Source organism: Paroedura picta, chromosome 7 (genome assembly GCF_049243985.1).
Source record: "Paroedura picta isolate Pp20150507F chromosome 7, Ppicta_v3.0, whole genome shotgun sequence".
NCBI lineage: Eukaryota > Metazoa > Chordata > Lepidosauria > Squamata > Gekkonidae > Paroedura > Paroedura picta.
In genome coordinates, this window is record NC_135375.1 from 88,570,834 (window position 1) to 88,591,719 (window position 20,886).

General features: G+C 43.0%; 1 protein-coding gene across 1 annotated transcript in view; it reads left to right on the forward strand.

Moving 5' to 3' along the window:
• Positions 1-20,886, forward strand: part of SNX30 (sorting nexin family member 30) — a 44,365-nt gene that overhangs the window by 14,678 nt on the left and 8,801 nt on the right. The window contains exons 2-8 of the mRNA XM_077345318.1: positions 2,623-2,811; positions 6,416-6,526; positions 8,328-8,486; positions 9,540-9,735; positions 10,229-10,428; positions 17,133-17,219; positions 19,787-19,939. Of these exons, the coding sequence (XP_077201433.1) occupies positions 2,623-2,811; positions 6,416-6,526; positions 8,328-8,486; positions 9,540-9,735; positions 10,229-10,428; positions 17,133-17,219; positions 19,787-19,939 (1,095 nt within the window). The remainder of the gene's footprint in view (positions 1-2,622; positions 2,812-6,415; positions 6,527-8,327; positions 8,487-9,539; positions 9,736-10,228; positions 10,429-17,132; positions 17,220-19,786; positions 19,940-20,886) is intronic.

Here is a 20,886-nt window from a genome sequence, read left to right on the forward strand (position 1 = left end):
AGGTTTGTCTTGTCAGCCTCAGTTGAACTGGCATAGCCCCACTTCACTCAGTGCTAGCTAGCGTTGGTTGCTTTCCTGTTTCAGTTCAGGGCCTGCATATCTTGGACTGAAGGTTTGCCTTGCAGTATGTTTGTGTTAGAAATCAGTGTCGACATGATTTAAAATGCAGTTGCCGTGTAACAGCTCTGGGCTGTCGGATGGTTGCTAAGGCAGTTGCTGCATAAATAAGAAATCTTTTAATACCCTGTGAACTTGAGGGTTCGCTTCTCTCATCACTGTGCTTACGGCCAGATGGAGTGGAGGCTTCCCAGTGCCCCAAATGAATGGCTGCTGATGCGATGCGTTTTTAGCTTACGGTTTGCCTTCTAAATAAATCTGTTGCTTCAGAGAAGGAGTTGCCTGTCTACATTTCACTTCCTAACTTGCTGTAAAGGATAATGAAAGGATGCTTGACTAAGAAATCTTATTGAAAGAATCAATCTTGCAGCATTTAATAATGTGGTATTTGATTTTCCCCGGCCTCTGGGGTCTCTCTGCCCTGGAATTGGAATGGTTTGGGGGCAGCTTCCTATCCTGTAAAGCTAGTTTAATGATTATTGGTGCACTTAGATTTTGTCCCAAGGTCAAGCAATCAAGCTTTGGAGCAGAGTATGAGATCTGCCTGGACTAGGCGGTAAGATCTTGTGGACTAGAGCTAGTACAAAATCTGCAGCATACAGACAAGCTCAGCAGGGTATTGAGGAAGCGTGTGTCTTAAAACAACTCTCTCGTGGGGACTAGATGCTTGGAGAGTTGGCTACTGGTCTGTTGCCTATGAATATGACGGTGAATTGTAGCTTGGCCAACTTAATCCATGGAATCCCCAAGCATCCTTGATGTCAAGATGAATAAAAGGTAGAAAAGTAGCAGACTGGCCCATCTGTCCATGGAGTTTTAGGTGTTCTTTCAGTAAATTAGGCAGTAAATCTATTTTAGGCTGCTTTGGGGTTTCTTTATGACCCTGGAAGAGTTTCCTGAATGGTTGGTAATTGATAATTTTTCTGCATAACTTTTAAATTTGTTAAATGTTTATCGGGTGAAATGACTATATATGGTCATGTTGACTTGCTCCCGCCTCCAAAATGGCCAATGATGGGCCTGGAGAGAGTGGGAAGAGGAATGGTCCCTGGTAAACATGTTCCCAGCTTTGCTTCCCAACCATATTCTGCATGATGGTGCCACTTCTGGGGTTTCTTGAAGCCCAAAGAATGTTTCAGGGGTTTCTCAATGCTAAAAAAGTTGAGGATTTTTACAATGCAGTGCTTCTCCATTTAAAAATCATATACTATGTAAACTAGGCTAGAATTTTTGTTCCCGGTATCCCTGCATATTAATTGCTTCCTGGCACTCTGTTGTCTTAGATATTTTGAAACGTGGATCTTTTCACATGAAGAATTTCTGCGTTGCTCTTTCCTAGAACACCCAGATCTTGCTATGTGTTTCCCATTAAACTTCCTTGGTGTTTGGCTCCTATACTACAGTTGTAACTACATCGATACATACAAATGGGCTCCCACAAGGACTTATGAGAGGCATCTCTTTTCTCTACCCCCCACTAATTCCTCTTCCTCTTCCTGAAAGCTCCCATAGACTCTCCTCTTTTCCTGTTTTCTCTTTAGGGTTCCAGGTTGAGAAATTCCTGGGGATTGCGGAGCAGAGCTTTGGGAGGTGAGGTTTGAGGAGGGAAACAACCTCACCAGGGCATAATAGTTCACCTTCCAAAGCAGCTGTTTTCTCCAGGAGAATTGATTTGTCCTCTGGAGATCTGTTGTAATTCTGGGTAATTTCCTGCCATAAACTTCACCCTCCAAAGTAAGGCCCAACCTATTATGCCTTTTACTCACAGAAACTAACCCCTGGAATGTTGTGGTTGTCTAGCCGTGAATGGTGAAGGGGTCTGTTCTTTTTCTTTTTAAGTGACAGGCACTCCTTTTGAATTCAACCCCCACAATGTATTCTTTTAAAGATTTCACATAGTTCTGCAAATCCTTTCACATTTGTAGAAAGGTTCATCTTGCCTGTTCACAGCTTCAGACACTGCATTTAAGTATCCAAGATTTGGCCAACTTGGCTGTTGCTATATAGATTCCTGACCCTCGGCTCAGATCTTTAGTTCAGGCCCTGCTTTATCTGCTGCCCACAACAAAAGTTGTGCAAAATTTTCAGTTTCAATTTCCATTCTGGAAAGGCTTCCTCTAATTGCTTGCCTGGTACCAGATCTGGTGAGTTTCCGGTGTCAATTTTTTCCATTCATTTTGCTATCAACTGTCTTGTGCCAATTAAATAGTTGATTTAGTTCATAGGTCAGCCTCTCCCCTCTCTGTCTCTCTCTCTCTCACTTGGCCTTGACCTCCCATCAGTTGCAACAATGCTGACCTACTTTGCAAGGCTGTTGAAAGGCTTAAGCTTAATTTTTAAAAAGTGGAAGTGCTCCATAAGCTAATGCTAAGCGTCATTGCTAGCCCAGGGATATGGGTTGAGGAGATTGGGTGTTTTCAGTCTCTGCCATCTTATCAACTTGGGTGATTGTGCTTTGGAAGTTCAGTAACATATTTCCTGCTCTGCTGTTTTCTGCTCCCCCAGGATCTCAGCTTGCCCAATGGTACTCCTGTGGACACTTCTAGCCCAGCCTCCTCCTCCTCCCTTCTCAACAGATTGCAGCTGGATGATGACTTGGATGGGGAAATGAGAGACCTCTTTGTCACAGTTGACGACCCAAAAAAACATGTCTGTACAATGGAGACTTACATCACATACAGGGTCACATCCAAGGTACTCATTTGCCACCTACTTTCTCTGCCTTCTTGCTTTGAATTTAGAACTTTCTTGTTTCAACTCCCCCTTAAGCTACAGACTAGAAATAACAATTTCCCATTCTTCAGGTATTTCATGCTGGTACTAAAAGCTTCCAGTTTTGTCAGTGCAAGGGTTTTTAGAAATAAGACACTATGGAATTTCTCTTTTGTTCAGATTTATCTTTGTCCAGTTTTTATACAGTTTGATCAAGGTAAACGATATGTTAAAACACCTCTAAGCCTGAGGTTGATCCAGAGAAATCTGTCTTTACAATCACTAATAATAGGGGCTATTAAACTATTTCTGTGTAGTGGCTTTGACAAACAGGGACTTTGACATGTGTTACCTGTTTACCATGCATGTGGCTGTATCATCTGGATGTCAGTATATACTCTTGATAGCAGACAATGTGTGTGGAATCCATGGGAGTGGTAGTACCTTGAGAAGGAGTGAGATGACGTAGAAGTTCTGTTTGTGGTGGGATCTCTGATGGTTTGTTCATTCATCAGTTGTCTAGCGATACACATGTTAATTGGTCCATGGGTTTTGGGGTGGCACAGTGTCTGTTTGCGCCACTGCCTATTCTAGTATACCCTGGCTTCAGTGTTCAAATGCCCAGTTTAATATTGTAAATTAAGTAATTTATCTTCTTGTCATCTCCCTAATTTACTGCTGTGGAAACAATTTTGTCTTGTGGAATATAGATTTTGTAAAAGTAGTATTATGTTGTTTTGGCAACATTGCCAAAGATAAATGGCTTTGTATTACACAAACTGTTAATGTAATCTAGGTGCATGGCTGAAAGATGTGTTTTAATAGAAGATACTTTGTTCTTTTTCCTTCCACCTTCTGTGCATTATGAAATCTACTTTCTGGTGAAGAAGAATTGCATTCCAGGTGCCTACAAATACCTTCCCCCACAGACACACCAAATACCTTTCAGCAGCAAAGATAAAGTGTTTGTGTACTTCTGCTTGAAGTTTGAACTACTTCTGTGAGGGAGTGTTGTGTGTCATTTGTAGATACCCTAGTTAGCTTAAGGCAGGGTTCTTATTTCTTCAGAACCTGAGCTGTATCTACTCATGTTAGTTTAACTGTGCTGTTTTCTCACAAAGAATCCTGGGAAATGTAGTTTAATAAGTTCAATTAGATCACCAGCTTTCCCTCACAGTTTCCAGGATTCTATGGGTTCTGTCAAACCAGTTCTACACATTTGGATATGCCTACAGTGTTCTGATTGTTGTGGAACGTTCTGTGGATGTGTAAGGTTCACCTTTGGATGTTCAAATATTTTTAGTCTTCAAGCACCTACTGATCCAGGAAACTCCACAGTCCTTGGCACCTGCACATTTCTGAGAACCTTGTTTTGCAGTTGCTCAATCTTTTTGGCTCTCCTTCCTTTTGCTGATGTGTCTAGCACACTTAGGGAGACAAGGGCTTGTACAAATGCGGAACCCTCTTGACAGCACACAAATTGTCCCTCAGGTTGTGCTGCTGTTCATTAGTGGCTGATAAAATGAGAAGTATCTTCTGTTGGACAGTACCTGTAAAGCCATGGGTGACAAGGTGCAGGTGTTTTCCACACCTGTTGACTACTATTCTTCTGTTACGGTAGGGTATTTAAGCAAGTCTTCCCCTTCTGACAGACATTTTTACACAGAGAAGTCTACAGAGTAGTATAATAGCTGAGGTGCTCGTGGCGGTAGGGCTGGAGTAGGACAATAGGGACCTGGGATCAAATACCCATTTAGCTTTTGAAGCTTGAAGCTTTTGAAGCCGGTCACACCCACTCTTCTTAAGCTACCTTAAAAGATTGCTTTGCGGATAAAATGGGGATGGAAAATGTAAGATCTGTAGTATATCCTACAGGAGGCATTGGAGGGAGATGTGTATTTAGCATATTTAGATCAGGAACTTCCTGGGTCCTGATTGGCTCATTTGGAGACGTCCTGCTTCGTTGAGGATACTTCCTCCCTGTTTGCCTACAGATGAGGAACAGTTTATCAGTTAGACTGCTAGGACTCTCTCTTCTCTCCTTTTACAAAGTTGTTCCAGTTCTCAATAAAGCTGTTTATTCTTTAAGCAGCCTGTGCTGCTTGCCTTTGCTTATTTAAACTCTGCTAACACTTTCAAGGATCTTGGAGCAGGAAAGAAATTCAATATAGTAATAGAAGTTCTATGGCTTGCTATAACAGTTGCTGTACAATTGCAGCTACTATACTGGTAGTCTAATGTGGGGAATTGCTTTTCTCAGTGCTGCCAAGCCTCCACAACCTCCTAGACCAGGGGTAGTCGAACTGCGGCCCTCCAGATGTCCATGGACTACAATTCCCAGGAGCCCCTGCTAGCGAATGCTGGCAGGAGCTTCTGGGAACTGTAGTCCATGGACATCTGGAGGGCCGTAGTTTGACTACCCCTGTCCTAGACAGACAAAAGTGGTCAGCTTAGCAAAACTAATAGCATAAGACTAGAGGTTTTGATGCATCACTTGTGACAGCAAATTCCAGGATCAAGTTTTGGCATTTCTAAAGCTGCTCTCACATAACAGGGATCCTTCAGGTGGTTTTTCTTGCAGCTGCGAATGTAGAAACAAGCATGCCGGTAATATGGCTTCCACACATGGGGGTCTTCTGTGCACTCTCCCCTTACAGCTTTCCCCTTCTGCACGTGGACCGCAAGGAATCCACTTTGGCTCTTGGGGGCATTGTCATCATGGCTGATGCTCCAGGACTTGTTTGTTCGGCTTACGTACTATTTAAACTTCAAATGGTTAAGTAAGGATAGCTTTTTATAGTGCAGTATTGATGACATACAGTCATCTTCCAGCTTCCCTTCCCTTTTCCTTTCCAGATGATCAGCACAAAAGTTGCCTGTAGCTTTCTTCTTACACCTCTACCACAAAGGGCTGTAGTCTGCTCCCTTCCCCGCAATGAGAATGAGTTCAGGGAATCAAAAATGTGAAACAAATAGGTGAATATTGGCAATCACTGTGGCAACCGCAAGAGGCTGGTAGCAGGGAAAATGTGGCCGGAATGCATGGGACCTTTTCAACAGGAAAGTTGTCACCTTTCCTTCCATACAACTTACTTAGTGTTGAAATTGAGAGGACCAAGTTTGGGGAAGAGATCAGTGCATGCTGGAGGCTTCCCACTTAAAAAAAAAAAGCCGCTTAGAAACTGAGACAGAAAGAAACCTCTGCATGGTCAAACCTCATTTCACTGAGGCCTATCCAGAGTGATAGCTCAGTCCTTGACAATATCAACATATCTCCAGGCATAATTTTTATTTTATGTTCTTTCCCTTTCTTCCTCCTCCAGAAAAGCATTCCACTCAGACAGCTGAAAGAACTTTTAACCGTCTACATTTCCAATTACAATATTGAGACAGTGTTTAGGTTGTATATCTTATGTTGCCAGAAAATACATTGCTTCCTCCCCCTTCCGTTTTGCTGTTGCTTGGATGCCTCCGCTTGTAGTAATGTTTCAAGCAAGACAAGACAGTCCCTGCAATGCATTTCAAAAACTGAGATGTCTCGCCTAATCCTGAATAATTTCCCTTTTTCTCTCCTCTTCATTCTTAGACCACAAGAGCAGAATTTGATTTGCCAGAGTATTCCATGCGCCGAAGATACCAGGATTTTGACTGGCTGAGGAATAAACTTGAGGAATCTCAGCCGACTCATCTCATTCCCGTAGGTAGTAAGTCATGGCCTCCAGTTATAAAACACTTAATCTTCAGTTTTTAAAAAGTGCATGCCTAGAGAATTCCATAGTTTTGGTCCCATAGCCACTTAGTCGGTGGGTGCTAGTCTGATCTTACTGGAATCAAGTTAGCACTACTCCCCCCAACAGCTCTGGCTTTTCCGGTAGGGATTGTCTCTGTTCCCTTCAATTTCTTCTAACTGATTGGCTGAGCTGTTGTGGTGACTTGGAATGTGTTCCTAGAACAAAGCAATTTGCTGTCCAACTCTGGGCATTGTTGGTCCTGGCTGAGTGGACAAACACCTGAGTACTGAGAAGGTGTAGATATGGAGAAGCTGAAGGAGAGGAAACCTAGACAGAAAGAAGGCTAGGCAGTGGACTGAGAGGAACCTTGCAAGGTTTTGGGGGGGAATGAGTGTATTGGCTCTGGGAAAGAAAATGAGGAACTGAAACAAGAATGGGAAAGTAAAAAAAAATCTTGCCATGTTAGTAAGACAATTCAAGAGAAAGAAAGAAACCGGAATCCAAGCAAATGATTGTGAGAGAGATGGGGTTGGAGAGCAGAGCTCAAGAGGAAGCTGGCCTGGGGCCCAGTAATGAGAGAGAGTGTACACTTTGGTAGGAAAGAACTGTGCTGGTAATTGTGGGAACCAACAAGACATGGAGTTAGTACCTCTAGATCCTGGCAGGGTAAGTGCTGCCCACTATAGTCACTAGTCACTATAGAAATCTCTTCCAACAATCCTAGTCTAAAAAGCAGTGAGTCTGAAATCATGCTTGTTTGAAAAATATGGCCAGTTTCTGGGTATATCAGTGTTTGCATTACAAATCAAGCTACCCAAGATAAATTGGCAAACTTAGGTTTGATTAAGAGCCTCTTGTGGCGCAGAGTGGTAAGGCAGCAGACATGCAGTCTAAAAGCTCTGCCCATGAGGCTGGGAGTTCAATCCCAGCAGCCGGCTCAAGGTTGACTCAGCCTTCCATCCTTCCGAGGTCGGTAAAATGAGTACCCAGCTTGTTGGGGGGTAAACGGTAATGACTGGGGAAGGCACTGGCAAACCACCCCGTATTGAGTCTGCCATGAAAACACTGGAGGGCGTCATCCCAAGGGTCAGACATGACCCGGTGCTTTGCACAGGGGATACCTTTACCTTTAGGTTTGATTAGATGTAAATGTCACCACCTGACATAGTGTTCTGGGGGTGTACCTTAAAAGATAAGCTACTAGCCAGGTGCAACTGTGGTAAACATTATAATAATGTGTGTTGCGCTGTTCCAAATACAGGGCAAGAACATCTGCCTAAGGCAGTTGTTATGAAATCCAGATGTGTTCATTGAATTGCCAGCTGCCAGTACCTTTTTGCATTTGATAGCATTTTCACTCAGCACTTTTACACTTTGGTTTCCTATAACTGTGCAAATAAGTCTTGTCAGTGGGAAATGTACTTTGTGCATTTTATGAAATGGCCTTCATTGGCTCAAAGTCCTGGTAAAAAACATGGCTTTCCTGAACAGACCATGACATGGAGTTGGTTTATGGTATCTGGGATTGTATTCCACCAAAAAGAGCATCCATATGGTAGAGAGAAGGGAGGGACATGTTCAAACTGTTGTGGCACAGCCTTCTACCCAGTCAGTTGTGGATGGGCAAAGGAAGTATTGCTATGTATTTTCGTAATCAGGTCCAGAATACCTTAGCTATCACCTTTGGATCTGATCCAAGAGTGGCTGTTGATTTGTGCTCCAGAGAAAACATAACACATTGAAACATCCTGTGACTCTCCCCTCCAGCCTCTTCCAGAGAAGTTTGTGGTTAAAGGAGTTGTAGACCGCTTTTCAGAAGAATTTGTTGAAACGAGGAGGAAGGCCTTAGACAAATTTTTGAAAAGGATTGCTGATCACCCGGTGCTTTCTTTCAATGAACACTTTCATGTGTTTCTGACGGCCAAAGTAAGTGAGCTGCATTGACATAAGTTCTTCAGATGACGTATTTAGGCAAGGATGGTTTCACATTTTTATGACTAGGATCTGGGAGACCCAAGTTTGAATTCCCTGTCTACCATGACAGTTTGCTGGGTGACCTTGGGCCAGTTACACATATATTCATCCTAGCAAATCAGAGTTTTTGTGGGGATCTAACATAGGACGGGAGAAAATGTAATCAAGGTTGTGTCCCTAGAGAGAAGTGGGAAGTGTAAATGAAGGAAATAAACAGTGAAAGAATTCCTAAAGAGAGAGCCTGTTCAAAAGCAGTCTGTGAGAACAGAGTTAGTTGTTATTTGTCAGTGTTTAATAAGTAATGGTTACAAGTCTTCATATTTTCCCTTCTAACTTCACATTGAAAGGGCAGAGACTTTTGCTTTTTTTAAAAAACAGCTAACAAGTAGTAGGTCATGGCAATAGATCATTATGTTGTGCGCTATCAATCAGTCAGTTACCTTTTTAAAAAGCCTTTTGATTGTGCAAGGGGAAATGGCATCTGTGCTATACTGAAACAAGGGAAATGCAGGGGAAACTGTTGGGAAAGTACAGTAATCCATTACCAGGGCAAATGGCTCTGCATTCACAGTAGCGATGAAAGCTTCAAGGTGTATTGTTGCTGGGTGCTTTACATGGTAGCGTTTTGGGAGACGTAGCTGTCGACTCTCGTACTCATTTGCTGTGGAATGCAATGAATGACAAATTATTCTGAAGTTAACCAATAAATTATGGGAGTCAACTTTAATCGGCTTAAAGGCTTGACCAAGAGAACTCTTAAGCGGTAGTCATGCGGTACAAGAAACTCTGCGTCTTGTTCAAACGGCAGGGAGATGTTTTAAACTTGAAATAATGCCGAAAAACTTTATCTCCTCACAGTGAGGCAACCGCCAAATAATGCCTACGTTGCTTTCATCTGACTCCTTGCGAACTTTTGACAGTTGCTTTAGAACAACTGTTACTGATTTTCTCCAGATAAGTTTAACCTGTAACCAGTGGGAAACTAATTGACTGCTTTGTCGTCAGGATCTTAACGCTTACAAAAAGCAAGGGATAGCTTTGCTTTCCAAGATGGGAGAATCAGTCAAATACGTCACAGGAAGCTATAAACTAAGAAGTCGACCCTTGGAGTTTGCAGCCATCGGAGACTACTTGGATACCTTTTCTATGAAGCTGGGAACCATTGATAGGATAGCACAGCGGATCATCAAGGAAGAAGTGGGTGAGTAGCTCTCCTCATTCTACCTTGTAACCGTGACCCATCTATAGTCAGCCCCTGTGCTTTTATAACTTGGTGCTAAACTGTCTGCTGGAGTACCACTGCTTGTGGAAGGTCCCCTTGCCGTTTACTGGCTTTGAATTCTTCTCGAAAGTTGAGCAAAGTCCACCTGGCTGGTATTTGGATGAGAGACTTCCAAGGAATGCCAGGTGTCATGATGCAGAGGCAGGCAGTGGCCAACCACCTCTGAACATCTCATGCCTTGATAACCCTGCAGAGTCACTGTAAGTTAGCTGTGCCTTGGTGGCACTTTCCACCACCAACTTTCCATATCACTTTGAGAGGTTTTCTTTGAGCTGCAAATGGAGAAGAACATAGGGAAGGGATAAAACCCTTGTGCTGCTTCAGTGTGGATGTTATCCACCGTGTCAAGGACTATGCGGTGCCCCCTCGAAGCCCAGAAATGTGGCTCCTCTCACGTATGGCTCTCTTACAGAATATCTGGTGGAACTTCGAGAATATGGGCCGGTTTACTCAACCTGGAGTGGGTTGGAAAGAGAACTGTCTGAACCTTTGGAGGGGGTGTCTGCCTGCATTGGTAACTGCTGTACAGCTCTGGAAGAACTGAGTGAAGATATGACCGAGGATTTCCTACCTGTTCTAAGAGAGTACATTCTGTATGCTGAGTCCATGAAGGTGAGGTGGATTTTGTGTGCGTAAAAAACAATTGTGTGTATGTTCAAACACTGTTCATTTTAGAGTTCTGTTAGTGTTCTTTGGTTTGGGGATTGGGTTAATCCCTGTTTAAAATAGTTTTGCTTCAATCTAGCATTTAAATCTGAGGCATATGTGACCATTGTGACTTCCCTGAGAATTCCCTGCACAGCTTGTGTTCTTCTGAAGTTACCTGTTGGCACAAATGGTTCTTTTAAAGGCATGGTGTATCTCACCCCCACCCAAAAAAAGAATTCAGGGTTCTTGTTTATGCAGCCAGTGGAGATAGGGAACCCTATTGCTGCTAACATTGCCTAGCAAATTAGGATCCATCCTTGGGAACATGTGCTTCTTGGAGCAGCTTCACATCCTTTTTAATGTAGTTGGCATTGATAGTGTCATAGTGGTTGATGGGGATAACCTTGGGTCTGAAACTGCAATGGTATGATGTGCGTAAAGATGAATCAGTCAGCTTTCCCACAAATGCATGTAATATGTTAGAGAGCTGTGGGTTTAGTTATGTATTTCAAATCTCCTTTCCAGTTCAATTCAAAGCTTCTGACAGTAATCGCTTGTAGATGAATGAGAGCTGTGTATATAGCAGCAGGTTCAAGTTCATGCGTCAGTCAGGAGCAGTCGCCATGTAGTCATATCTTGGCAGAAACTGGCATTGACTCCTTCAAGTCAAGCCAACATGGTGTAGCACTCAAGAACAGTGAACTCTAGTCTGGAGAGCCCAGTTGGATTCCCCACTCCTCCTCATGAAGCCTGCTGGGGTGATCTTGGACCAGTCATAGTTCCCTCAGACCTCTCTCAGCCCCATCTACCTCACAAAGGTGCCTGTTGTGGTGAGAGGAGAGGAATCTGATTGTAAGCTACTTTAAGGCTTTTTGAGGTAGAGAAAAACAGGTATAAGAAGCCTTCTCTTCAAGTTACAAACATAGATGTTGAATTGGGAGCACAGAATTCAAGGGGGATAGTAACATTCTGCTCTTGCCTTGTGGGTCCCCACTTTGCTGGATTCCTGACAATTTTGAAAGATTTGAATGCATCATTTGCTTACGTGCTCCATGAGGTAAGTGTCTCTTGCTTCTGTAAGTCACCCAGTAGATAAAACACTGGTGCGAACAGTCAATGCTGCTTTGTTGTGTGGGCAGTCTTCAGATGTTACTGACAAGCACGGTCAGGCAAGAAAAGGAATCGCCCAGGGCCCTGCATATGTGTTCTAGGTGAGTTTGTGGAGAAAGTTTCCCAAAGCGATCCAGACTGTAGAAGTCGGCTTCCTTAGAAAAAAATGCTTCTAGACTGGGGTCCCCAACAAGGTGCCCACTGAAACCTTTCTAGGCTCTTGCTGAGAGTTTTTCAAAAGTGAGTGGGGGTGGGGTCTTGTGCCCAGAATTACTTCTGATTGGCCACTGGAGGCCTTGATAGGCTGTGCAGGTTTTAAAAAATGCCTTGGTAGGAGCTGCCACTAAAACCCAAAGGCCTTCGTTGTGTGGTGGATAGTGAGCAGTGCTCAAGCAGGAAAATACTCTTAAACTACATTTATTTTAAAAGAATTCTGAAGGTGCCCACAGCCTTGTGTACTAGAACAGTGGTCCCTAACCCCCGGTCCGGAGACTGGTACCGGTCTGTAGATCAGTCAGTACTGGGCCACAGCTCCTTCTCGTCCTTCTCCCTGGCTGCTGCCTCGGGGGCTGCCCTGCTACTCTGCTGCCAGCTCACCTTTGGTGCTCTCCAGTGGCCGCCATGGCATGGGCTCCCCCTCGGCGTGGCACTGCACAGCTGCTCCTGGCAGCACCCCCCAGAGGGTGGTGGGAAGTCAGGGGCACCAGCAGGAAAGCAAGCGGAGCAGGGGCTCAGGTGGCAGTGGTGATGTCCCTCGGCAAAAGACTACCTCTCCCGGGCCTCAGTAAAACTGTCAAGCATTGACCGGTCCCCAGTGATAAAAAGGTTGGGGACCACTGTTCTAGAATTTGACACCGAAAGCCTTCTACAATCCTAACCCTCCAAGCAGGTTTGAGTAGGTTGTTGTAGGAGCCCAAACTGCAAGACCACACTCTCTGCATCAGTGTTCTGAGGCTGACCCGTACCTCTGCCCGGTGTATCACACATGACATGTCACTTTTAGGTATAGCTGTGGAGGCAAGGCTTCTTTATAAGCTTTCATGTATGATCTTGCCTAATTAGTTTAATGTTTGCTTAACTACTTTTAACTTTCGCTACTCTTTAGCTTTAACTTAACTTCACTGTTGAGAATTCTAGCTATTCGAGGGTCTTGTGCCTCTCTTGTTCTCTAATTTGCCCCAAAGATCATTTCATATAGTGGCTGTGTTGACTTGCAGTAGAACAGCTGGATTCCAGTCCTGTAGCATCTTAGAGACCGACAATATTTTCAGGATATGAACTTTTTATTGTGATTATTTCATTTATATGCTGGCCTCCCCTGTGGCTTCCTTGCAGCTTACAAGTTGAACAAGTCAAAGCTCCTTATGCAATGGGAGAAGTTTTGACTCTTTAAAGTTCATCCCCTGAAAACCCTGTTGGTCTCAAAGGTACCCCTGGACTTGAATCCAGCTCTCCTAATTTACCAGTTTTATAGAAATTGTGGAAAGACGAGAATGCCTCTTTCACATTTCCACTCAGGCTGGCTTGGATAAAATCAGTGTTGCGATGACGCAGAATATATTCCTTCTAACAAGTTCAAGCCCCAGCTGAGCTTTTAGATAGTAGGCAAATGGAGATAGCTTTAAATATTTATATACATTTTCCATGCTGGCGCAGCCTAAAGTATGTTGGGAAGGTTTTCATGTGGGCACAATACATGCGCACAGCCATCCTCGGCCTTTTGAGGGAAGCTTGTGTGTGGCATTTAAAAAGTAAAATTCTTAATCTTGGCAGTGTTTAGTTTCCTCTTAAACTTTGTATGCAACCTGTGACATGCCGCAGGTAGTATAGAATCTTGGTTTCAGTTGTAATTTTTTATATTCTGTAGAAAGACTTGGGACTGTGGGTTTGGGTCAAAGTGACCAAGGTTGTTGCTACCCATCCTTTCAGCTCAACACCATATTTCTAACAGAATTAATATAGTAGTTTCCTTTCCTCTACTATAAAGAATAGCCAAAAAGTTTTCCAGTGGTGTCCAGCTGAGACACAGACCCTGTCAATCACCCACCTTACCCTTTTTTGCATCTATTCATGTGAAGACTATTGGTCTCATCTGAGTGGGTTGACTCTTCCATTTTGTGCCTCTTGATTCCTTAGCTCAGGGATAGTCAACCTGTGGTCCTCCAGATGTTCATGGACTACAATTCCCATGAGCCCCTGCCAGTGTTTGGTGGCAGGGGCTCATGGGAATTGTAGTCCATGGACATCTGGAGGACCGCAGGCTGACTACCCCTGCCTTAGCTTACACAATCAAAGACAGAAATGTATTGCATTGGGTGAGATTACAATGACGCAGCATGATCAAGCATCTTTCCTGCATGCTGACTTACTATCGACAAGAGATAATGTTGAACTAAAATGTTAAGCCACAGTGAAGGCACCACCAACATCTTGCCTGCCTCTTCTGCAGCTGGGATAACCTGGTCTCTTGCCTCCCCCTTCTGGTTGAAATCTTTTTGACTTGTTCCAGATTTGGGGTGTGTTCTTCCTAGTGTAACGTCTGTTAATGATTGGTCTCCGTTAATGTACTTCTGCTGGCCATTTTATTAGCTAAGGTCAGCTTGTTTGTGAACTCAGGATATGCTTGTTCCCAAGTAGAAATACCTGTAAAACCTGAAGCATGGGCCATGAAGCTCTAATAGCTACAGGCGAAATGCCACATAGTTACTGTGGTGTGTGTGTGGGCTTTATAGACAAAATGATAAAGTTCTGTGTCTTTAAGCAGACAACAAGATGCAGAGAGCCAGCTTGGTGTAGTGGTTAGGAGTGCAGGTTTCTAATCTGGTGAGCTGGGTTTGATTCTGCCCTCCCCCACATGCATCCCGCTTGGGCTCGCCACAGCACTGATAAAGCTGTTCTGACCGAGCAGTGATATCAGGGCTCTCTCAGCCTCACCCACCTCACAGGGTGTCTGTTGTAGGGAGAGGAAAGGCAAGGCGAATGTAAGCCGCTTTGAGACTTCTTCGGGTAGAGAAAAGCAGCATATAAGAACCAACTCTTCTTCTTCTTCTTCTTCTTGGAGCCAGCTGAAATCCCGTGATGTTAAATTGCATCTCTTTCAGCCGTCACCTTGAAATCAATTTTGCAGGGTTATTATGGCAAGATTTGCTGATATCCTACTCCAGTGTTTGACAAAATATGGTCTAGCTACTGTTGTACCATGCACCGCTTATGTTGTTGAATTAAAGTATTTCTGCAGTTGTCCAATGCTTTGCTTCCTGTTATTTTGGGTCTGAATTAGTTTTGGGAAGTCTTTCTGTTTTAGCAATGTTGAATAGAATGAAGCATGTCAGTATTCTGATTGACTTGGGTGGTATTGGATGCTATAATTTGGAAGTTATGTTGAAGCTAGCACTAATGTGTCTTGTCACGTTAATTTTTCAAAAGATTGTAAAATCCAAAGAATCTTTGTACTGTAGATACACAAGATGCCTTCAGGTTAGTTGGATCGTTCTTCTAAGAAGATTCTTAAAGGATGGGTCTTTAAAATGCCATCTTTGTATAAATAGACTGGGCTACATCTACACCTGATGATTTCTTAACTAGATCTTCCCTTCCTGTATCTCCAGACTGCCAGATGTCTGAGCACAGAGCAATCTATAGCCAGTTAAAATTACTTTGAATCTTGAGAGAAATGCACTTAATAAGTTTTCAAGAAGAACAGTTTGATTTAATGAGGTGGTCTGCTTTCTAAAGTAAGACATGACGATATTTTCTGTGGAACTGGCATATTGGTGTCTTATGGAGCCCCAAAACAGTTGCTTGGGGGCCAGAGCTGAGACTTGCTGGATGTTGAGAAGTCCTGTGCAGGGCCATGGTTAAGGTTTCAGTTATGTCCGGTGTCTTGACCTAATTCTGTCGGGGTATAGTTGCTTAAATAGACTCCGGGGAATGGTAGAGGACAGGAAGGCCTGGAGGATCATTGTCCATGGGGTCACGATGGGGTGGATATGACTTTGCAACTAACAACAACAACATAGTTGTTAGGTTTGTATCCTGCTCCCTTTTGTGGGACAGCCTATGAATTAGCCTACAACAGAAAAACAAGGAACTTTTCCAAAGCAATATACTTGTGATAGTGTATATACTGAATTCCAAAACAATTTCTTTTACAATTTCTTTGATATACAAGACGAAACAACCATAACATCTTCTAGATAATTTCCGTTTTCAGTGATTTCTTCAGTGGTTGAGTCCTCTAATCCTCCAATGTCAGTTTGTTGTGGAAAAAAGTGGAAAAATCCTACTGCCTCTCCTTATATAACTATTTTAGTATCAATAGGCCATTGGCTCAAAGGTACCAGGGAATGTTAGTCTTTGAGTAACAGTATGCCCATAAATGCTGAGCCTAATGCTGGGAGCGATCGAGGGCAAAAGAAGAAGGGGACGACAGAGAATGAGGTGGCTGGATGGAGTCACTGAAGCAGTAGGTGCAAACTTAAATGGACTCCAGGGAATGGTAGAGGACAGGAAAGCCTGGAGGATCATTGTCCATGGGGTCGCGATGGGTCGGACACGACTTCGCACATAACAACAACAAATGCCCATAAAATCTGACCAATCCTCTACTAGGTCTCTGTGTCTCATCTGGCACTAAGTAGCAAGGGCCTGCTCTGCAGGCTCGAACGGTCACCACTGTCCCTCAGAAATAGAAGAAAATTCCGCCTGCTCAAGGATTCTTGAGTGGCTGCTGTGTCTAGCCTTTGTAGCTTGGTTTAAAGGACACTGCCTGTATACTTCTGGGTAGTAGACAATGATCCGTTGTGCTGTCACATGGTTTTCATTAGGAGATGGCTTCTTCAGAGATCACCTCAAGTTGGCCTCAATGCTTTATAGGTTCTGACATCCACTTGTTGAACTATGAAATTGACTGTCCAGAAGAGAGAGCAGGGAAAGATGGCTGTCCCTTCAATTTATCTTGATGGTATTTCATGAAGTCTGGTGAAGTCTTGCTTTTCCCACATGACCCTGTCCAGTTGTTAAGAGTCTCTGGGATCCCTGCTCTGCCTGTTTTCTTTCAGCAAAGAGAAAGACAGCTGAAAGAAATATAGCCTTTCCCTTGATACCTTGTGTATTGAATTCCCTCTGTGTAGATGTTTACCAGCTGCTAACCCATCTGAGCTTTAGGTGTTAAGTGAAGACTGTTATTTTTTAGTCACTTGCTAGAGTTACATATGAGCAAAATTTAAAAGCCAGCTGTTAATGCTTCTTCTGTAGGTGTTTGTTGGTTGACTGTTGTATGCCTGGTTTTTTTATGACTACTTGAACACATTTCAAACTCAATGCATAGTAGATGGAAAAATTATTCTCTCTTCCCTCCTGACCTTGTGCTCCCCCATTCTACAGCATTGATTTTGTTTCAGTTTCAAAAGCATAGCTACTTAAGAAGAGGTGAAAACTCAAAGCTGAAAGCAACCAACATTGTAGCTAATTTGTAATTTAGGTAGTGAGAAGACCTAGAATAAACTTGACTCTTGCCTTCCTTTTAATTACAGCTTACTTTTCTCTTTCTGTTTTAGAATGTGCTGAAGAAAAGAGATCAGGTTCAAGCAGAATATGAAGCCAAATTGGAAGCAGTGGCTCTCAAAAGGGAAGAGCGGCCCAAGGTGGTAGTTTTGTAATAGTTGTTCTTTTATTATTATTTTTTCAATCCTGTCTCCTGCAGCAAGTGGGAAACAAAGCCTAATGTCTTTTGTTTCTTATGGAAGTTCTGTAATGCTATGAAAAGTCCATCCTTGGGTGATAAATAGTGTCAGCTATCTGTGTTCAGAATTAATTTCTCATATTACAAAATGGAGGGGCACCCAATAATTGGCTCAGGGTTGTGTTGAGCGGCTGCATAACTCATCTTTATGTACTATGTTGAGCAGATGAGCAGATAGCTAAGTTGTCTTTATGTACTGTGCAATCGCAAGGTGTGGTACCTCTGAGTTCTTTTTTTTTTTTTTTATGATAATTTTATTGTTTATTATTATATAAAGCATTTACAGAGAAGTTGTAAAGAAAAAGCGACCAGTTGATATGGTTTGCCATCTCTTTTAACATAGATATTTAGTTCTCATCACATATTATTCCTAGTCTAAAAGTTTTTACCATTTTTCTTAGCCAAGTGATTGTTAATACATATGAGATCTGTTATAGGAATACATTCTGTTATTATCTTAAATGATATTAGGTCAGTCTCCTTCACTACTGTTGTCTTGTTAATACCTATAAAATATGGTTTGTCATCCTCTTTTGGCATACATATTAACATACATATTCAATTCCCATCGCATATTAATCCTGATCTAGGAGTTATTACCATCTTTCTTAACAAAGTAGTTGTTGATACATAGGAAGGTATAATCTATTATAAGGATATATTCTATTATTGTCTTAAGTGATATAAAGTCAGTTCCCTTCATATATTAGACCTGTCCTAAAGGTTGCTACTGCTTTTTTTTTTTTTCTCACAAGAAGCAAGGAGAGTACTCCATTGTTCAGCTCATCTTTCAGGTGGTCGCAGAAAATGAAATTGTATTTTTTTCCATAGTAGAGTGTTTCTGATTGTCCTTCTGTCAGGGCCAGAGAAATCTCTTGCTTGATTCTTGCTTGTAATCGCCTTTGAGGGGGCTCTGAATCCTTTGTCAATCTGGATCTCTTCCTCTGGTCGCACAGAAATATCTCCAGATAGCTTCCTAGTTGCTGTCGCTTTTGAATAGACTCTTTTTATTTTGCTGATCCAAGTCATTTCCTGCTCTGAATAGACTTCCAGGTTTTTGGTACTTTCCTTCCATGAATCTGTTTTCCCAGGTTCTTTAAAGATACTTTGGGTTTTTACATCTCTGGCACTCTCTCCCTCCAGTTGGTTAACTTCCAGACATTGAAGTTTCACTTGATTTACTGTTAGCTGAGCTGCGTCATCAGCTGGTCTCTCCGGATCTTGGGCTCCATCCAAAAGCTCCCCCTTAGTCCCACGAATTTCCTTTTCCAGCTTATTGACTGCTTTCAGTATCTCTGAGTTTCCTTTGCATAACAAATGGAAAAGCTGTGCCTTTGTTAATTCTCCAGTTGTTAATTCTTCCATAGTTCTAGGCAGACACAAACTATAAACAGAAAGTCTCGTGAGGTCTCGCGGGAGCACGAGCGATCCCAAATTATCAGTTTGTCGATCTCCGTATCAAGTCAAATTCTCCCACTGAACGTTCACCCATAAATCTTCAAAGCACTCTCTTTGTTTGGTTAATGGGTGTAATTAGCTGGGAGTCTCTCACTCGGGGAAAGAAGGAATTCGCTTGTAAATTGGTTGAGGGGGGGGAGGGAAGAGCTTATGAGAGGAGAGAGAGAAAAGCCAGAAAGCTTTCAATTCTTACTGTTGTAGGTTCCAGCTTCTGTCAGCTTCTGCTCCTATCGATCTGGTAAATGATGGTCTGGGAAGAATGTGAGGTCGGCTGGTCGTTTCAAGCTTGTAAAGTTGTTTGCGACAAAGACGCCATCTTGACCTTGAGCTCAAGCCGCTATTAATCCAGGGAGGTCTTGCTTCTCCCTACGGATCTGTAGGACCCTCAGGTCACCGTTCCCGGTTCCTGGGGCGACCGGTGAGCAGATTTGCGTATCTGTTCAGGTCTGCCAGGTGCATAAGCCCCTGACCCTCGGCATGGCTTAAGAGCTGAACTGAAGTCCAGCTTTCTTATGGCGCCATCTTGAGGTCTCGTGGTACCTCTGAGTTCTGATTTTTTTTTTTAAAAGGATCTTGATCACTTCAGTCTCTGGGTTGGATCCAAACATGCTTTTTCACGAATAGGAGAATCTTTTATTCATAGAAGGAGGAAGCAAGCAGAAAAAATCAGAGTGAAGAGAAGAGTATATTAATTTCACTTTTGTGGATTTATAGCTATTATGTTAGGTGCAAGCCTTTTAACGTACAGAAGCAGTGTACGTCTGAATTCCAGATGCTTAGTGATGAACACACATAAATAGATGCTATGTGTGTTTGTATAGTGGAGTCACCATCACAGATCAAACATTTGTAGTAGTACCACTCAAAGGCCACGGTCTTTTTAATGAAGTTAATTCCAACTTTCAGCTGTGCAGGAAGCGGTGTGTGAACCGGTCTTTATGGGAAAAAACTGACTTGACTTTTTTTTGCTACCGTGGTGCTAACAGATTCTCTCTCTCTCTCTCTCTTCAGGTGCCCACGGATGTTGAAAAGTGCCAGGACCGAGTGGAGTGCTTCAATGCAGACTTGAAGGCTGATATGGAAAGATGGCAAAACAACAAGCGTCAAGACTTCAGGCAGCTGCTAATGGGAATGGCAGATAAAAATATCCAATATTATGAGAAGGTAATGCCAAAAGCTGGCACTGAACAAGCATTGTTGAGAAGCATTCGCTGAGTAACTTAAACTCCTGTATCAGTAATTTAGTTTAGTTTAGTTTGACCAGGGGCCCAATCCACACTGATTCCATTTTGACGTCCATTAAAAATGGTGCCATTGACTAATTGAAATTCTGGTGTTCCCTCTTTTCCTAGGGCCTGGGGAGGCGAGGGTTCCAGTGACAGCCTCCAAATTCTCAGGGAGGCTATTCCCTGTCCTCCAAATTTCACAATAATTTGACCATGGGGTCCACATCCAGGGTTTCCAAAAGAAGGCTGCCCTTATCCACTCCAATCTATCCAGTGGTATGGACTCTCCATTGTATAGAATGGAGAGATGGGGGCACCATCTTTTGGGACCCCTAGACATCTACCACATGGTCCAGTTGTTGTGAAATTCAGAGGGATGTTAGGGAAGAGCCTCCTGGAGTTACCCTGAAGGTTTGGAGGCTGTTACTGGAAAAAACCCCACCCTGGGAAAGGCAGGAATGCCGGAATTCCTATTAAAGTCCAGATCAGGCCCCTGGTACACAAAGCCGACTTGGGACCTTCTGAACGCAAATCCATAGTTGAGCTATGGTCCCCATCCCCGAAGAGAAGCAGAACATTTCAGGATTACTACATTAATATGTAGTATAGGCCAGTTCTGTTTTTCCACACTCCTGCTTATGTGAAGTCCAAATGCTGTTCAGTTGGCCTGGTAGGTAAAGCATGTGGTTGCTGTTGAGAAGGTGGTTTATTTGGGCCATAAAAGCAGACCCTCTGGCAGGCTACCCAGAAATATTGACGGAACAATTTTAAAAAGAGTTTACTGAGCCAGGTCTCCACAGCAGAAGACATAATTCCGTATGGAATTCCACGGAGGCATTGTTGAGCATGTTGGATCATTAAATCTGATTCTCTGCACATTTTCCT